Source organism: Phocoena phocoena, chromosome 11 (assembly GCF_963924675.1).
Source record: "Phocoena phocoena chromosome 11, mPhoPho1.1, whole genome shotgun sequence".
NCBI lineage: Eukaryota > Metazoa > Chordata > Mammalia > Artiodactyla > Phocoenidae > Phocoena > Phocoena phocoena.
Window position 1 is genome coordinate 17,521,080 of NC_089229.1, and position 19,674 is coordinate 17,540,753.

General features: G+C 48.2%; 1 protein-coding gene across 2 annotated transcripts in view; it reads right to left on the minus strand.

The window, feature by feature from the left end:
* CHST11 (carbohydrate sulfotransferase 11) overlaps positions 1 to 19,674 on the minus strand; it is a 283,890-nt gene that overhangs the window by 141,233 nt on the left and 122,983 nt on the right. For both annotated transcript variants that reach the window (XM_065887649.1, XM_065887648.1), the window contains exon 2: positions 8,081 to 8,166. In XM_065887649.1, the coding sequence (XP_065743721.1) occupies positions 8,081 to 8,166 (86 nt within the window). The remainder of the gene's footprint in view (positions 1 to 8,080; positions 8,167 to 19,674) is intronic.

Genomic DNA, 19,674 nt, shown 5'->3' on the forward strand with positions numbered 1-19,674 from the left:
TTCACCTGGTTTTTGTTCTACTTTTTAAAATGTAGCTGCTGGAAAATTTCGAATAACATATACAAGTCACATTACATTGTGAGTAGGCAGCACCATTCCAGAAGGACATTTAACCTGAGTTTGAAGGGGGGCGGGGGGGGAATCAGGGGGAGCTTCCTGGAGGAGTTTTCATCTGAGCTAATATGAATTTAAAAAAACAGCATCGACTGAGCAGCTTGCCACATGCCCGGAACTTGCTATATATATTCTAATTTAATCCTTAATAACTGAACAGTTAGTACTTTATTCCTACTTTATAAACAAGGTCTGAAGGGTTTGAAAAGGTTCAGCTGTTGGCCCCTGAGTTCACAGTAATTCGTGGTGGAGGCAGGGTGGAAACCCTGCTCCCCACCAGACCTGCAGGTCAAGAGGGAGGCCGGATGGGGGGAAGCTGATGCCCACCCCACCCCATCCCCCCACCCCATCTTTCCTACAGAGAATTTGAGAGCAAGCCAGGGCTTTGTCTCAGCTCTACACATTCCAACAAGGTTAAAATCCAGTTGGCTGAGAGGCTCCCTGAGTTGTATAATTTACAGAAAAATCAAATTATGTAGAGACCTCTTATAATTGAGGGTAATTTAGGAAATAACTTTCCAAAGATGGCAGACTTTACAGCTGTGTTACCATTTGGAAATTGCTGAGGTTGTTTTGTCACTCGAATGCCCTCCTCTCACTGAAATATGCCAGATTATATCCACACAGCCTGACACAGAACAACCCCATTAGAGCACCGAGCTAATCAGATTTGAATATACTAGGTCAAATTAGGCTTCCAGAAACAGAACAACTGCCTATAAAAACAGCCTGAATGAAACGCGGACCAATCGACGAAATCAATGGCATTAACACAGCCCAGAGATGGTCTTATTTAACAACTCTTAATGAGGCCACTTAGCTACGTGCTGTGGGTACGACAGACACAACCCCAGGAGACCTTTAAAACTTAACAGCTGCATCTGCCCATTTTCCAGGATGTGGGTTGAGTGTGTACACACACACACACACACACACACACACACACACAGGCACTCACAGCCTTAAAAATCAGCACAGCAAGCTTCCCTATAACTGATTCTACCAGACACATAACATAAATCAAAATTTTTAGGTAGTGCTCGTGATGAATAGCTAGCTAGTAGCTTCCAGGCAAGAGGAAATCATCTATTTTATTATTATTCAACAAAATAATCTTATTATTATTATTCCAAGTGCACACCTGCCAAATGTCTGAGCCTGCAGGACAGGGACCAAGCATGGTCCCAGACCCCCTAAGGGAAGTCCCAGGTGACCTAACTCAACCCAGATCACTGACGGCTACTGACTATCACCAACTCTGCCCTGGGCACCATCCTAGGTGCTTTTCATACATGATTTTGAATCTCACAAACCTGCAAGACTGGTAGCATGCTCCTATTTTACAGATAAGGACATCGAGGCTTCCAGAGGTTAAGCAATTGCCCCACGTCATACACCTGGGCTGGGATCCCGCCCTTCCTTCCAGCATCCAATCACCTCTTTCAACCCGAACTGCGTCCGACTCTAGATTCGCCATCTGTCCAGGCTTGACTGGAAATCCGACCAGGGCACCTTCCCTGGTTCAAGAATAATGAAGCCACCGGCCACAGTGGAAAAGGCGGCCCATTGTCCCCGGGTTTCGCAATGGACTCTGCTCATCTATTGTAATTTGCAATTAATAATGAAGCATTCTCCCAAGTGCTGTATGTAAGATCAAGCTGATGTAATATTTCATCTTTGCCAGCCAGCTGCCGTTCTGCTAGGCTGACAGTAAGTAATATCTTTGCATAAGGAGCCGGTCCACAACTAAATCAATTAATCCCTCTTTGGCTGGTAGACAGCTGTTGGGTCAATGCAAGATAATTAGAGGGATTCGTCATTTACCAGGTGGTTGGTAATGAAGGGATTAATTGACCAGAGTTGGGGGCTGTACAATGTCTGCTCTCTCTTGCCTTCCCCAGTGGACACGGCCATTCAGCATTGTTCTTCCTGAACGATTCTCAAGGCAGAGAGCCCTTTCTCCCTTTCATGCTTATTTGTGCGACTGAAGCTGATCCTTCAGAAGCGCCCACCTGATGTCTGGCTTGGAACAAGTCTAGGTTCTCCTTCTTATGGGATCAAGAGCTAAGTGGCTCAGGTTTCGTTTACACAGGGCTCCACCCAACATTCTGCCCTAGGGCTCCGCTTTTTGGGTTTGTTCACATAAGGAGTCTCCAACACTCAGGGCGTTGACTCAACAACCTTCCCTCCCATGCAGCATAGGAAGGAACGTGGTCTCCGTGTCCTCGTGGATGAGGCCCAGTACAAATAATTTACACGCGCCTTCATATACAAAGACAGTAGAAAAGATAGAGAGCAACCTCGATGCACATGCTTTGAGTTGCTTTTCATGTTATGGGTTATGCAAGAATCAAAGAATCGAAGATTTTAAAACTGGAGGGGCCCTTACAGAATCTCCAACCCAGTGCTTCTGAGCTCTGGGTGCCCATCAGAATCACCTAGGGAATCTGAAAAATACTGACACCCCAGCCCTATCCCAGACCAACAAATAAAATCAGAATTTCTGGGGGTCTGGGCATTGGTCATTTTTTCAAAGCTCCTGAGTGCAGGGAGGTGTTGAGAAGCACGGGTCCAGTCCAACCCCTGCGTGTTACAGGTGAGGAGGTTGCGGCCAGGAGGGGCCAGACCTCCTTAGAGAGGCCCCGGAGTTAACAAGTGGCCAAGTGAGAAGCAGCCGCTGGTTTGTAAGGTGCACACCATCTCCAGGGGGCTCCTTGGGACCACCAACCTGCCGGTGGCTGAAGACCAAACCCTCCAGAAGGGCAAATGAGCCTTATCCAGCTGGTTCCAACCTGCCTCTCCTGCCTTCTCTCCAATCAGCTTCCAACATGCTCTTTCACGCCAGCTACAAACCCCTCGTCATTCTCTGAATGCGCCGTGGACCGTCCCACCTGTGCACCTCACTCCTGCTGTTCCTTTGCTCTGGGAGGCTGTTCCCTCTTCTCTGTCCGGTGAAGTCTGATGTGTCCTCAGACGCCCGGCTCAAATGCCATCTCCTCTAGAAAGCCTCGCACTGTGCCCTGTGCCTCAAAGGGTTAACTGCTCACTCCTGATTCTCCCATAACCTTTCAGAATGCTTCGATCACACAAGCACTTGTCATGTTCTCTTACCTACACGCCTCTCTTCCCCACGTCTTTTTCCTGTTTATCCTATGAGCATCTGTAGACAAAACGAATCTTGGCAAGCCTTGCTCAGAAAACTATTTAGGTTGGAGCTAGAAGAGTTTCCCACCCTCCCTTGGACAATTCAAGCTTTTTTCAATCTAAAACTTTAATCAAAGACCCCAACTTCCAAATGCCACCAAGCTGTGCTATCCTACAGCAGAGTTCTTGGGGGTGACTCCTGCTTAATCTGGTTCCAGCCAGGAGACAAAGGCCCCTCCAAAAATACCATGTTCTGTGAGAAAAAAAAAAAAAATCTGCAATTGTTTATTGGACATCTACTGTGCATTCCATACCACTCCATGAGCCTTGGCCCCTGCCTTTGGGAATTTTACAACTATCCGGAACACGTCCCAGATCTCAGCTTGAGTCACCATGAAAAAGAACCTCAAGGGAGCATTTTTCCCCCTGGGAAAGATAACGGGATAGGCTCTTTCCCTCCCACTGTCTCGCCAGGTCAGATAGAGCCGGCACTACCGTTTAGGGACTGGGGGACCCTGGCAAATTGCTCAGTCCTTCCGGGCTTCAGTTAACTTATCTGAAAAATGGGGCTATCAGATTTTAGGATTGTTGTGAAGATTCCATTAGATACGTGTGGAAAACACCTAGAAGAGTCACTGATGTGTATTATACATTCAATGAACAGTAACTCTCTTCCTTTCTTTCTCCCTTCCTACCTCCCTTCTCTCCCTCTCTCCATCCTTCCTCCTCGAGCCAACCTTACGGAGAAGTAAATTTACTTTTAACACATTGAAGATTGCACCAATGAAGATCCAATTTTATTATTATAATAAAATGTTGACTGGTCAAAATATTATATTGACTGGTCCTCAGAGGCCCCTAGGAAGGCCCGTACGCCACTGGTGCGTGAGTGAAGACCTCCTAGACTCAGCACTTAGGAGTTCCTGGTCAGCCCCTGGGCTGAGTATCTGTATTCTCAGAACGTGGTAATCACAGAGCAAGTATAAACGCTAAAGAAAGAACCAGGCGGGGCAGGGCTGAACCACATGAGTGATGCTGGGAAGACTTCAGGGAACCCACGAGAGGACCGGGAGGCGGGCGAGGCAGGACAAGCTGTCTCACCCTCGCTGGCATTTTAGACGCAATTATGCCCTGTTAATGGCTGACGGCATGGCTCTGCCCTGCAGTCTGAGCTGAGCCGGGCGGCCCACAGATGTGCTCGGCCCACAAATATGCAGCTGGCGGCTCCTGAACTTTCGGTGACTTGACGCCAGCTGATCTGATCGGCAATTACGTTTTATTTTGGGGCCAGGAAGACAGCAGAGAACCAGGAAAATTATAAGACATCAGAGTGCAGTTTTTCTAAGAATATCAACTACAAACTTTTTTTCCACCAATTGTTGTTTTAATGGTTAGGGGTTTGTGAGGCACTAAAATAAGAAAACCTTGGACACTAAAATCGGATTATAGCCAATTTTCCTAAGGGAGCTTTTAAGACTTTGTCCAGTGAAAATCTGGATAAGATTTTTTTTCCTCTCTCTTTTTTTTGTATGGGGTAATTCCTGCCAAGAGAACTCTGCCGGTGACAGTGAATACAGCATGGAGATAAATGCATCTGGAGTCCGTCCTGGACTTGAATCTTTCCTCTGCTTCTTACAAGCTGTGTGACAAGCTCCTCAGCCTAAAGTGGGGGTGCACTACCTAGCGCGGGGCTTAATACCAGCACCCCACGAGATGTTTGTAGGCATCTAGATAGCATCTGGCCTACAGTACCAGTACCTGCTAACTAAGATGGTGCTTCCCGCCATTATGTTGGTTTTCTTATCATCTAAAAGAAACAGTTCCTATTTTCACCATTATATATCAAACGCAAATCACCAACCAACATAAAATGGGGAAACAGCATCTCCGGGAGCAGTTCGGTTTCTAGCAATTACAGGGCTTGTCATCTGCCTCTGTGATAACATCAATCCAGGCTTAGCGGCTTGCACAGCTTGGCCGGTAGGGGAACACGAGAAACCACAACCAAGTCCCAACGGATGCAACGTTTGCTAATGTCTCAGGGACACAGAACCCTACTCAACTCAACAGAAGCTCCTGTGCCCTTCTCTCCTCTGAGCTCCCCGGCCCACGGCAGCCCCAAAGGTCACCAAGACGGTTTCTCTGAGAAGCACCACCGACGGAACATGCATGGGAGGAGAACATAATTGCAGCTTGTAAAGGAAACCAGCCTAAGAAAAAACATCCCGGGACAACATCCCGAGGAAGCAGGGAGATCCTCCTGCAGGGACATTTTCCTGGCTACCAGCAAAAGGGGCCAGACAGCTTGCCCATGAGTGCTTGATGGAGGCTGACGACTCACCCACCTAGGCGCTCACAAATGGCTCCCAGAGCTGCCTCTCCAGCCCCATCTTCCCTCCCGGGACCTAGGCTTCTAAGTGAGCATCTGAACCCAACATCACCAGATGGAAGGGATGAGCTCTACCCAGGAAGGTTCTCTCTCCTCTGATTGGTTTACAAATGGACCAAGCAGGGTCCCCCTCACCAGATAACCCACTCAAGCCAGCTCTGGGATAACAAGGAGAACCAGACATGGAAGGCTAACCACACACAGCCCCTTGCTCACCCTTCTGCGGCCAGTGCCTGGCACTGTGCTACACATAGTGGGCACTCGTAAGAGTGTGTGAAGAAATGAATGAGTGAATGCAGGAATGAATCTGGGAACGAGCAAACTCCATAAAAGGCACTGAGCTAGGCACATCTTCTCATGGAAGGCTGCAAGGCAGGAATTGTCAGCACCGTGTTATAAGGGAGAAAGGCCATCTCCGAGGGGTTACATGTCTTGTGCCCATTCACACAGCTGATAAATGAGGAGACCAGGCTTCGAACCCAGGCCTGACTCTTAAAATCAAGGTTTCCACGAGTGAAGCCATTCTCACGACCGTGGTGATGACGGATCATATTTACATAGCCCCTGACACATTAGAATTATTTCAGCCTCCCAACGTTCCAGAGAGATGGGAAAGCTGACCCCTACAGAGGACTCATCATGTATGCAAGGCTGCACAACCAGCTGGAGGTGAAGTGGGAATTTAAACCTGGACTTTCTTTCTTTCAGTCACAGATATTTGGGGCCACCCACTACAGGGACACAATAGTGACAGGCACAGACATAGTCCACGGACCTCCTGTCCACAGGGGCATCTACTTCAGAAATAGCTCCTCCCATGACACCCATATGCTGCCCATAAAATTTCCTCAGGAAAGAAGGAGCACTTCAATGGTTTGGTTTTGACGTAGAAAATGATCTGAGAACAGAGGATGTCAACTAAAAGAGAGGGATGCTTTGCATCTCAATAGCATGTGTTGTTTTCAACATGGCTTACCAGAAATCCTCTTCCCTAAGACCAATGTGTGAACAGGCTGGGAGACTAGCCTGTAATAATCAGATTATTTGGGCACCAAACAAAACCCAAATACAAAATAACCAACAAGGAGCTACCGTATGTAGCACAGGGAACTATACTCGATATCTTGTAATAACCTATAATGGAAGAGAATGTAAAAAAAAAGAATATATATATATGTATAACTGAATCACTATACGGTATTCCTCAAACTAACACAACATTGTAAATCAACTATACTTCAATAAAAATTAAAACAAAAACAAAACAAAATACAAATTCCCTGCTGCGTCACCAGAGAACCCAGTAAAGGAGGCCTCAGGCAATCTGAGTTTGCAATCACCTGGCGAATCTGGCCCCATCACACTGAGCTCCAAAGTGGTGGGCGGATAGGGGAGTGAACTAACATGGTTAGGCCACCCATTCTGCACAAATTCAGGAGCCCATTTTTCCAGACGGGAGTACGGGTGAAAGACAGGATAGAGATGTGGACTCAGAAAGTTCTCAGGCTCGTCCCTTTGCAAGACTTCTGGGAATTCATCACTTTGGGGGAACCAAGCAGTTTCTTCCTCTAACAAGCACCTTGGTCCCCAGATATACTAAATCAAGAATTTGATACAAAATAAAGTTCAAAGATTACAGTCAAAGCAGTACATTTTCCCCCCTTTCTCCCCAGCTGTCAAAGTCAGCTAACGGGCCACTAGCTGTTCATTCACCAGTTCTTGGCATCACAAGCTACTTCATATTCCCGCAAAAGGACCAGCCTTGGAGTCTCCACGTCAAGACCGACACACACACCAACAAGGCCATCACCGTGGCAACCAGGCCTCCTCCCTTTGCTCCTAGCTTTCCATGGAGGGCACTTTACCTCGGTTGGAGCTTATTTTGCTCAGAGAGGAACTCTTTTCGTAATCAAGTCCAACTTATTGCGACAGTCACTTAAGCAAAAAGTCTCCCCACCCAAGGGAGTCCTGTCAAACTGCCGCAGTGAGGTGCAACTCTTGGGGACATCGTTGGGCTCTAAATAACCAGATATGGGAGCTGGGTGTTGAGTTCACCCCCATGTGAGCCTTCTTTGGGGGTGTCACGGGGGAGACTGCACAGCCTGGCAGGCTCTGCAACTTCAGAGTCCCCTTCCTGGCACCTGCAACTGTATGGCTCTCAGGGATCCCAAACCTGGACAGGTCTGAAAGCTCTGCCCCACACTCTACCAAGCTGATCCTCTCATTCTAAATACCTCTCACTAGAATTTCAGAGCCATTCTAGAGCAAAAGGGTAACCAAGAAAGCAACCACTGAAGGTAAAATGCCAGGCAGTGGAGGGAAGTTTCAAATCCCCAAAGACCAGAATTAGGGCATTTTTCAATCCCTCTCCGCCCCCCAAAAAATTGACACATGGAGACCAAGCCAAGAAGCAAGGACGTTTCCAGGGCTTACCTGGGTCGGGTTGTAGAGTTCCTGCAGGGGGCTTCGGGACCCCTTCCGGCAGCAGATGTCCACACCGAAGGGGCTCCTCCGCATAACTGAGGAGAGAAAGTGAAGGCGCATCAGAAATGAGCAACAAACGTTTGCTGTCTGACCAAGAAAAGGGCACAGAGGAGGGAAGAAGAAACAGCTGGGGAAGGAAGAGAGAGAACAGGCTTCCGGCTGAGCTGATCCTTTGCCTGGTGCCATGGGGGCCCATGGGTCTTCCCTGGCCTTCAGGCTTGTCCACACCCAGAAGGACATAAATAATGCTGAAAATTCTGCCCAGCAAATCCTTCAGAAAACAAGACAGGCACCTAAAACCCTGAACTTTTGCAGATGACATTGTAACTGCTGTCCCAAGACAGTGAGTTCTACCAACGCCAGACTTGGTGATATTTTTAAAATTCGGCAGCCTTCTCCCTCCACAATCAGTTACGAGCTCTTATTCCTGGCTCCTGAGCCCCTGCGGAAGCCCTCTTTCGGGGTGTCAAGGGGGAGAACGGCGCAGGGCCTTCCCCAGGCGGGCTCTTCCCACTGGGTGAGTCAGAGGGCCGGCCTCCCCAAAGCCTCTTGTACATTACATTATTGTTAATGACAATATCAGCTTGAGGCAGAAAGGATGAGGGTTTATGGTTCTGGATGAGATTTACGGTTTATGCTTCTCATTGTAAGGATGAGCACTTACAATGAATAAAAGAGGAGGAATTAAGTGAACTTCTCAAAAACCCAACAGCTTTGAGGATACTAAGAACTGTTTTTCAAAGGAAAAAAGATTCCTTTTTCATTCTTCTTGTTCACAAAACCCCCTCACTTGTGAAGTCCCTTGCACAGAGTTTAATACATAGTCACCCTCCTGACAAGGGAGGGAGAAGGAAGGGGGAGGGATGAATTAACGAAGGAACAAGTGCTTCCTTCTCATACAGGAGGCCATTTTCCTGTGGAATGACATTGTAGGGGCGGGGGGGGGGGGGAACAAGGAAAGCAGATCCTTTCACAGGCCTAAAGAATTCCCCCAGTGCAGTGGCAGTAGGCAGGACACTCCTGAGCAGACAGCCTGGGTTTGGATCCTGGCTCTACCTCACACCTGCTGTGTGACCTTAAGCAAGATACCTAACCTTTCTGTGCCTGTTTCTTCCTCTGTAAAATGGGGGTGAGAAGAGGACCTCACTCCCTGCGTTGGTTGTGAGGATTAAATGAGTTACTATTATATGCAGAATGCTTAAGCCAGGGGCTGGCCAAAAAGTGTCTGTTACAAATTTCTGAAGCTATTGGAGATCATCAACTAGGTCTGCACAGAATTTATGACAAAAAGCGCTTGCCTCCTGGGAGGGAAGGTGGAAACTTCTTTATTCTCGAATCATCAAGGGAGCTGATGAGAAGTTACCAGACCTCAAGCCGGGCTTCGGGAGTCTTACAGGAAAGCCAGGCAGACGGGGAGGGCTGGCCAGAGGGGGATAACTCAGGCCCCTCTGCTCAGAAGCCAACCTGAGGTCAGAATAGCAAGGAGAGCCATCTCCACAAGCAGCTGATTCCTCTGGAAGGTCTCCAGGAGAACTGACTCCTTCTCATGCAATTCCCCCTTGACTTGTCACTTTGAGCCCCATGGAAACCCTGAGAATAAATCATCAATTCCAAGAAACTTGAAGCTGTTTTCTCTCACTTCCTTTACCTCCTAGAGCAGGGTCAGCCAACCTTGTCCATAAAGGGCAAGAGAGTATTTGGCTTTGCACCACACAGTATATGGAAACTTCTCAACTCAGCTGGGGCAGGGCAGAAGCAGTTCCAGACGACACACAAACCAACGGGCGGGATGAGGTGCCAATAGAGCTCCATTTCTGGCACTGAAACCTGAAGTCTATGTAATTCTTATGTGTCAGGAAATCTTCTTTGGATTTTTTTCTTTTCCCAATCACTTCACAAAAAGAGGCGGTGGGTTGGATGTGGCCCCTGGGCAGTCGTTTGCTGACCGCTGCCCTGGGGTAGGCAGTACAAGCCCCAAACACACCCAACGTGCCCTGTAGCCCTCTCTGGGGAGGAGGGGATCCTGCGGGCAAATGTCTACACATAAAAGCCATTAGAATCTGAGTAAGTGGTCCGGGAAGACACTGGTTCTTTGTTCTTCCACGGGTGTCTCCACAAGAGGGGAAAAATCCACCTTGTGTTTTTCTTTAATTTATTACTTCACTTTTCATTTCCACCCAAAACGAGGTAAACTGTTAATCGCACGCAGGAGGGCCAACACTTCAGGGGAGACAAAACAGCTGTAAAACTTGTAAAATTATGCCCACGCAGTGCAAGATTGAACTGCCCCCATAGAGGCAGACCGTCTCCCCAAGACCTATGGCTATGAGACCGCCACAGAGAAAACCCCACCACAGAACCCATTAAAACTCAGCTTTTATGGGGGGCAGTATTATTTAATTGGTTTCTTTTTCTACTACAAGGCCTTTAAAATGGTTTGACCGTGTGGGCCCTTTCCCAAGGCCGGCCGGCCTCGGGGCCTCCTGCAGGCCTAGCCTGTAACTTCAGTGGGGGCCCCACCAACCAGCTCTGGCACCCCAGGCCACAAAAGCCAGGTCCTTAGGTGCTTTTTATGGGGATGATAACAATCCCACCATTTACGGAGTACGCCTTGTGTGCCAGGCACTTGGTTCAGCGTAATCCTTCACACAGTAAAAGAAGTACCTGTATTTTCCAGATAACCTCTCTGAGCCTCCCTTAACCTCAGGAACTTGACCAAGGTCAAGGCCATGCAGGGAGAAAGTTGCCAAGCTGAGACTCCAACCTGATGACTGAGCTCTTTCATACCCAAATGATAGCAATGAGGACCTACTTGCTAAGGCCTGGGAGGCAAAGGAAGGGCCAGCAATCACGCACATGGGTTTATTTATCCTGTGTGCCTAATGCATCAGAGGAGGTCGAGTGACCACCACACGCAGAGGGTGGCAGCTAACATCTGGAGGGCACCCACAGTGCACCGAGCAGAGCACACATTCAATCCACATAACAACCCTATGGGGTGGGCCCACTACTGTCCCCAATCTACAGATGGGAACACTGCGGCACAATAAGGTTAGGGAACTCGCCTAGGTCTCGTGACTAGGAAGAGATGAAGACAGGATTCTGACATAGGCAGCCCATGCTCTCGGCTGCTATGCTGGGCCAACGGCAGGTGTCAAGTCCACCATCTCAACAGTTTCCTCCTGGCCCCAGGCCTGGTTGGCTGACTGCTTCTAGGACAGGTGATTTAAAATGTAACCCAGTGTTACACGAGTCATCAAAATGATGTGATGTGACAGCCAAACTACTAACAGTTAATGCCCATATTCATTTTCTTACTGAAAATTTTATTAAGCACCTAGGATATGCCAGACATTAAGTAAGTAAACCCTCTCCATCTTATCTGTGTTGTTTCTCTGATGCTTGGCACACAGTAGGTACTCAAAGAGGTTCACGAATGATCTAGGATTTAAGGCTTCCTTTACACTTATCAGATTGTTTCCTGCTGTGGAAAAAGGAATCTGCCGGTATCAACAGGCTGCTGTTATTTTTTTCCTTTGAAAATGAAAGGTCTGATGATCAAAAGCCCTAAGAAAGGAGAGTCCCTGAGGACACTGAACGGTGGCCTTCCGCTGCCCACCTGCCACCACAAGTTTTATTTAGCTACAGCACTTGCTTTCTCCTTTCTAAACTCAAATCAATGAAATGCAAGACCATTTTATAAGAATCTAATTGGTTCAATTCACAGCATGATTTCTTGGACCCGGAAACAGTTGGGTATGCAGATCTTCCTTGACTTAGGATGAGATTATGTCTCAATAAACCCAGCGTAAGTTGAAAATATTGTTAAGCCTAAGATGCATTTAATACACCTAACCTACCAAACAGCACGGCTTAGCCTAGCGTACTTAAAACATGCTCAGAACACTTACATTAGCCTACAGCTGGGCAAAATCATCTAACACAAAGCCTTTTTTTTTTTTTTTTTCCGGTACGCGGGCCTCTCACTGTTGTGGAGCACAGGCTCCGGACGTGCAGGCTCAGCGGCCATGGCTCACGGGCCCAGCCGCTCCGCGGCATGTGGGATCTTCCCGGACCAGGGCACGAACCCGTGTCCCCTGCATCGGCAGGCGGACTCTCAACCACTGCGCCACCAGGCAAGCCCCACAAAGCCTATTTTACAATCAAGTGTTGAATATCTCATGTAATTTATTGAATACGGTACTGAAAGTGAAAAACGGAGCGGCTGTCTGGGTGCAGAATGGCTATGAGCGTATCGGTTGTTTATCCTGGTGATCGCGTGCTCACCAGGATCTGTGGGTCCCCGCAGCTCCCCAGCATCACCAGAGAGGATCAGATCACATATCCTAAACCTGGGGAAAAGATCAAAATTCCAAATTCAAAGCACAGTTTCCACTGAATATGTATCGATTTCACACCATGGTAAAGTTAAAAAATTGTACGTCAAATCATGGTACGTCAGGACCCGTCACTCTTCCAACATACATGAATGAAGCTAAAATTAAAAGCAAGCCACCCAAGTTTGCCACGTCATGCTATGATGAAGAGAATGTTCTTAAGTGGACGCTCCACTCTCAGTCAGCTGAGAACAGGTGACAGAAGGTTACCGAGTGACAAAGCAGGGAAGCCCATCTCATTCCCTGAGTGGTTCCCTGTGACCCTGCCTGTGCAGTTAATTTGGGTCTAAAGACATAAAACTAAAATGCTGTGGGATCCGGGGTGGAAACTTGCTTTTGATGCATTGGAATTCTCGCTGGATTACAGTCCTTCAATTCACAGAAGAAACTCAGAGAGCTGAAACACTTGCCAAGGTCCCCAAAGCAGCCAGCGGCAGAGCCTTGGCTGGAACTCAGGTCTTATAAAATACAGCAATAGTTAATAATAATAATCATGAGAACTAGCATTTATCGAGAATTTACCAAGTACCTGATGCCTGACTTGAGGCTAAGCCTTGTTTTTACGTTGCTTCATTTAATTCTCATCAAAACCCTGTTATAGTTAGAAATACTGAATAATAGCATTTATTCCCATTTGACTGTTGAGGAAACAGAGGCTCAGAGAGATTAAGTAACTCACCCGAGATGACACAGCCAGCAAATGGCAGAGCAGGTAGCAAATTCAAACCTAAGTTGTTTCTGGAACTGGAGGTCTTCATCACCTTATCATGCTATCGCTAAAGGCAGGCAAAGATGCATTTACACTTAGAGCTCCCACCACAAAAATCAGTGCTCTCACTTCCCTCAACATTCGAGGTGAGGCACTTCTGTACTAAATCACCCAAGTCCAGATGGGTCTGCACTCCTCCCACTGGCCAAACAGCCCTAACACTCAGCAGACTCCGGACACTTTTCAAATCCCCTCATTTGCTAACAGCCTGGGCATGCTTCCTCTGTCACCGCACGCTCTGAGCGCACAGCAGTGATGCAATTACAGAGGTGTTTTCTCCCAATGCACCAATTCGTGCTGGTGCCCTGGTCCAGTACGGTCCAGCCCGTCTGTCAAAAGGATGTTGGAATGCGGCAGTGTCTGAGTCAATCTCATCAAATCAGGAGAAGGGCAAGCGATACCCGACTCCCTGAGAGGGAGCCACTTCCGACAGGACAGGCCATGCCGCTTTCAGCTGTGGGACCCACAGCTCGCCCTGAAAGGCCCTACATCACAGCTCTCCCCCATCCGCTTCAGACGTCACTGTGCTGAAGGCGCACGGGGATGAGATGGTCACCCAGCAGCACCCTGTGGAATGAGGTTCAGTAGGTGGAGTCCACCGGAACCGGATTCAAGTTCTAGGTGAGTCTTGGGACACTGGCTTAATGTCCTCATCTCTGAAACTCAATGTTAAAATGCAGCAGTCATGCCTAAATCTTAGGGTGGTTGTGGGAATTAAATGAAAATGTAAAATTAACTGGGACCTGGCACCCAGAACCATCCATGGGAAAAGTCAGAGGCCTGATCCCCCAGCTCTGCCACCCCACGAAGCGTCTCCCCCCTTTGAACGCAGTCTCCCTGGGCCTCAGATTTCTCCTTGGTCAGGTGACGAGGTCAAACCAGAAGATGTCTGAGTCCCTTCTGACTCAAAGTTCCTAATTTCTAAGCACAGGACAGCAGGAGGTCTCCCTGGAGAACCGCAGGTTAAAAAAGCCCTAGCTTCCCTGGTGGCGCAGCGGTTGAGAATCTGCCTGCCAACGCAGGGGACACGGGTTCGAGCCCCGGTCCGGGAGGATCCCACATGCTGCGGAGCAACTGGTCCCGTGAGCCATGGCCGCTGAGCCTGTGCGTCCGGAGTCTGTGCTCCACAATGGAAGAGGCCGCGACAGTGAGAGGTCCGCGCACCCCGATGAAGAGTGGCCCCCGCTCGCCACAACTAGAGAAAGCCCTCGCACAGAAATGAAGACCAAACACAGCCCCCCAAAATCAAAAAATCAATCAATCAATAAGCTTCCCTGGTGGCACAGTGGCTGAGAGTCCCCCTGCCGATGCAGTGGACGTGGGTTCGTGCCCTGGTCTGGGAAGATCCCACATGCCGCGGAGCGGCTGGGCCCGTGAGCCATGGCCGCTGAGCCTGCGCGTCCGGAGCCTGTGCTCCGCAACGGGAGAGGCCACAACAGTGAGAGGCCCGCGTATCGCAAAAAAAAAAAAAAAAAGCAGTACTGAATATTGATCCGGTGTTCTCCAGCTAACCAGGACCTTCAGGTGTTTTATAGACACTCAGCACACTTGTGTTCACAGGTGACTTTTCAGGAGCCCCAAACACTGAGGTGGGAGCCGGGTACAGCCTAAGCTGCCATTAATACCTGATTAATAAACTTCAATTTTCCAACTTCCTATTCCTTCCTTCTCACAGTCCCTCCAACAGGGACATCCCAGAGCCATTCAAAAACATCTCCAGATCTGCTTCTCCTTACTGGAGACCCTACAAGCAGCTAGAATAATGAGGGATCTGGGGTTTTGACTTGGGACTAATCTGAACCCTTACTATAGTTAATTCCCATGTCAATCTCCCCTCCTACTTACTGTAAGCTCCTCAAAGCTCCTGATGTCTAACCTGTGGCTGTAGAACTAAAATGAATTAAACTTTGCAGAGATGAAGGTCAAGGGTCTAAATCTAAGAATTAGGTGAATGCGCTTGGTATAACACAAGAAGAGAAAGAGCACAGCTGCATCTAAAAGCCAGGAGATTTGCTACATAGAAACCCTCCACTAAGGGACTCTGACACTCGGCTTTGAAGAATATACCGTATACACTGCAACACTTACCTGCTGGGAGAAGAACTCGGCTATCACATACACTCACCAAAATCCATGGCAATCAAACCACCCCCTCTTTTAGATGATCCTGGCCCTTCTGTGAAAACGTGCCCAGAGCAGAGGGTTGTGCCGGCTTCCAAAAATCACAAGGTCCCTGCCCAAGTGCGGCCAGCTGCCGACCAGATAGGTTAGTGCAGACAGAGGCACATTTAGGACAAGCAGGGTCTTTAGAGACCGGCTGGTCCAATGACTCCCACACCAGTGAAGGGCCTGGGTATGTACAGCTGGGGAGAAGCACCCTCGGAACTGGTTCTGACTGAACAACAGATATGGCAGGAAGCAAAGCTCAGTGATGACCTTTCTGGCCAGTACGGTTTGTGGTCCGCCTACTGAGAGAGCATGCAAGAGTTGAAGGAGAGAAAAGGGGGGAGGATGGGGTGAATCCAGCGGAGCCCTCCTCACCCCAGCCCCATTTCACAGGTGAGGCAATGGACACAGGGGCATAAGGGACTCACTCCAGGCCCCATGGCTCATTAGAGGCAGAGATGGCTAGAACAAGGGTCTCGGGACTCCTGTTTCTCGTCCCTTTCTCCTTTTGAACCCAGTTTACATGTGATGCTCTGATATTTTCTATTCTCTTCTATTTTTCTTTAATATTAGTACAACTCATTAAAGTGATTTTTTTTTCTTTCAGTACGCGGGCCTCTCACTGTTGTGGCCTCTTCCGTTGCGGAGCACAGGCTCCGGACGCGCAGGCTCAGCGGCCATGGCTCACGGGCCCAGCCGCTCCACGGCACGTGGCATCTTCCCGGACCGGGGCACGAACCCGTGTCTCCTGCATCGGCAGGCAGACTCTCAACCACTGCGCCACCAGGGAAGCCCTCATTAAAGTGATTTTACAACCTACCAATGGGTCGTGAGACATGGTTTAAAACTCCCCAACTTAGACATCTTGAAAGAATCAGGTCAGGGATAAGAGCGCTCGTTTAGGTTCAGCTTGGGGCTGCTGAATGCAATAAACACTGATAAGGAGAACTCATGACTTCCACCCCTAAAACGTCCCCCTCCCCGATGTTCCCCACTGCGGTAAACACCACCACTATGCACCCAGCTGGGCAGACTCAACAGCCAGGAGTCATTCTTAATTCCTGTGCCTTACCTGCCATCACCCACTCCCCCCATCAGCTCATCTTGGTCCCAAACACCTGGTCCGAGCCATCATCACCGCCCCTGGGGCTAGGACGAAGTCCTCTTAACTGGTCTCCCTGCTGCCGTCTTGGCCTCCCTACCCTATTCCGTATCAGTGGCCAGAATAATCTTCTCAAAATATAAACCCGTTCACAACATCCTCTCTGCTCCGAAGTCTCCCCACCATCTTAGAACAAAATCCAGAGTCCTTTCTATGGCCCAGGAGGCCCACGTGACCCACCTGCCCGCTTATCACCTCTCCTCTAGCAACCACCATTCTAGTGTACCTTCTGTCCTTATGAGTTTGACTCCTCTAGGGACTTCATGTAAGTGGAATCAAACAGTATTTGTCCTTTATGTGTCTGGCTTATGTCACTTAGCATAATGTCTTCAAGGTTCATCCACGGTATGTCAGAATCTCCCTCGAAGGCTGAATGAAATTCCACTGTATGTATATCCACATTTTTGTTTATCTATTCATCCACTGATGAACACCTGGGTTGCCTCTAACCTTTTGGCTGCTGTGAATAATACCGCTATGAACGTGGAGGTACAAATATCTGGTTGAGTCCCTGCTGGGGTTTTGCTTTCTAAGCTGTCTCACCAGGACACGGAGCGTGAACCTGAGATGGGCCAAGAGGCTGCTGGGGGAGTGCCTTGACTGGTGGCCTATGAGTGGGCGCTGTGAGGATGCTAGGTGGTCACAGGAGGGTGGCTCGCTGGGCGTGACCTCAGAACTGTGGCCTTGGAGCAAGACACCACGGTCTACAGTCAGCTGTTACTTTCACTGGGTCTTACAGCAGTGAGCCCAGTGGGTGGGCAGGGAATCAGAATGGAATGAAGCCACCAGATGGGGTCTGGTCTTCCGTGGGGAGACATTTGAATTAGGCAGTAAGTGACTTGAGTCTGGGTCATGGGTTACAAGAGCCCCCCACTCGGAGGCAGAGCTCAGCTCCCTGGCCAGGGGTCGGCTCACAAAGACGCTTCCAGCCATGGAGGCAGTAACCCCAAAAATTGCAGGAGGTGACCCCAAAATTGTTTGAGATGTCAAAACTGCTTCCTTAAAAACCCAGCATGATTTCAAATTAAGTACCAAAAAAGTCCAAAACAGGCAAATATAAAGACACAGAAAGTAGGCTAGCAGTTGTCTAAGGCTGGGGGTAGGGAGGCAAGGAACAGTAAATAGATGCGAAAGTTCATTTTAGGGTGATGGAAACGTTCTAAAATTAGATTGTGGTGATGGTTGTAGAACTCTGCAAACATACTATAATTCAATGATTTCTACACTTAGAGTAAGTGAAGTCTATATGTAAATTATATCTCAATATGGCTATTATTTTAAATAAGTACAGAAATGTTTAAGAAGAAAACCCATAAGATTAATATTTTTAAGATTTTGACCTACTCAAGTGGGAGGAGTTACCCTGCCTTACCAATAAGAAGGATTTAATTGAACAATTTATTTGACTTGAGATTTTAAGTTGAAATCTTCTACGTTTACATATAATATTGGTGCATTTAAGAAACAATGTCATTGAGGTATTAGATTTATATTATTTAAGTGTTTGTTAATCAGACATCTGAAGTACTCAAAAAGGACATTAAGTATATGAGATTTTAAGTGCAATCTAAAACGTTAAAAGAAGTGAAGTTTGTTCAAGGGTCAATGATTAATCAAAGGCTACCCTAAATGTAACTTAAAATTTACTAGATGGGCTTCCCTGGTGGCGCAGGGGTTGAGAGTCCGTCTGCCGATGCAGGGGACACGGGTTCGTGCCCCGGTCTGGGAAGAGCCCACGTGCCGCGGAGCGGCTGGGCCCGTGAGCCATGGCCGCTGAGCCTGTGCGTCCGGAGCCTGTGCTCCGCAACGGGAGAGGCCACAACAGTGAGAGGCCCGCGTACCGCAAAAAAAAAAAAAAAAAATTTACTAGATTTATGAGTCGCAGAGTAAGATTCTTAACTTAAAGGCTAGCTTGCTAGATTTATAACTTAAAGTTCTTTAAAAGCTTCTTTTGTACACAACTGTCACACTCAGTGACATGAAAACGCTCACATTAACAGAGGATTAACAGGAATTGGCACCTTCGGGCTGGTCTCAGGGTGGAGACACTGAGCATCTCAGGTAAAGGAGAAGCAGCCCCCAACCCAAACCTCATCACAAATTCCTGAAAGCCCCTACAGCGGTGGATGAATTTTACTGTTGAGAAACCTAAGAGCCTGTGGAAAATCACAGTCCAAGGAATTAAATTGGCAGTTAACCTAGGAAAGCCCTTATAAATTACCTTTTATGGTCACCTAAATAAAACAAGAGAGACAGCATGGCAGTCCACATCGTATTAATTACGTTCTACACACCTGGAAGGAATAATTAATGGGCATGGTACAGTTAATTTTCATTTACCTTTCCTTGCCTGCTGGAGAATTTCTACACTCTCCCCTGCAGTTTTCTTGGAATGCTTATAAATTTATTTTGCAGTGATGCAGATGATATGCCAAAATACTTTCTTCCCTGTGGCTGGTGCTCCAAGTCTGACTTTACGACTGGAGACACTTATGTCTGCTTCTGGGCTTCCCCCACAGGTTCAGAGACACGGCGTAATGAATCACTCGACTGCTTGAGAAGGTAAATATTCTAGGTAACCTTTCCTTAAGCCACTGAAGCATGGCAGGGCATTAACCCCAAACCTACTCCTTAAAGACATTCCCACAAAGCTAGCTGGCTCCGGGCAGGATCATTTCACACTGATGCAGCCGGGCTGTGCCAGGCACCCCCATCTCTTGCACAGGGTTCCTCCACTCGCTCCCGGCTCACAGCCTCTTCAAAGGCCCAAGGGGACTGTCACCCATCCTGTGTCTCTCTCAGGGCCATCTGGTCAAAACTTGCTCCTGCCTGGGCTCCTGCTTTCTTTCCCTTTTCTCCACCGTGTCCATAGTGTCGTACATTGAATACTGTCCCCCTCAATTCATGTCCCCTCAGAACCTCAGAATGGAATCTTATTTAGAAATAGGGTCTTTGCAGATGTTATTAAATTAAGAGAGGTTGTCCTGGATTAGACTGGGTCCTAAATCCAATGACTGGTCCTTATAAGAAGGGAGGACACAGACAGATG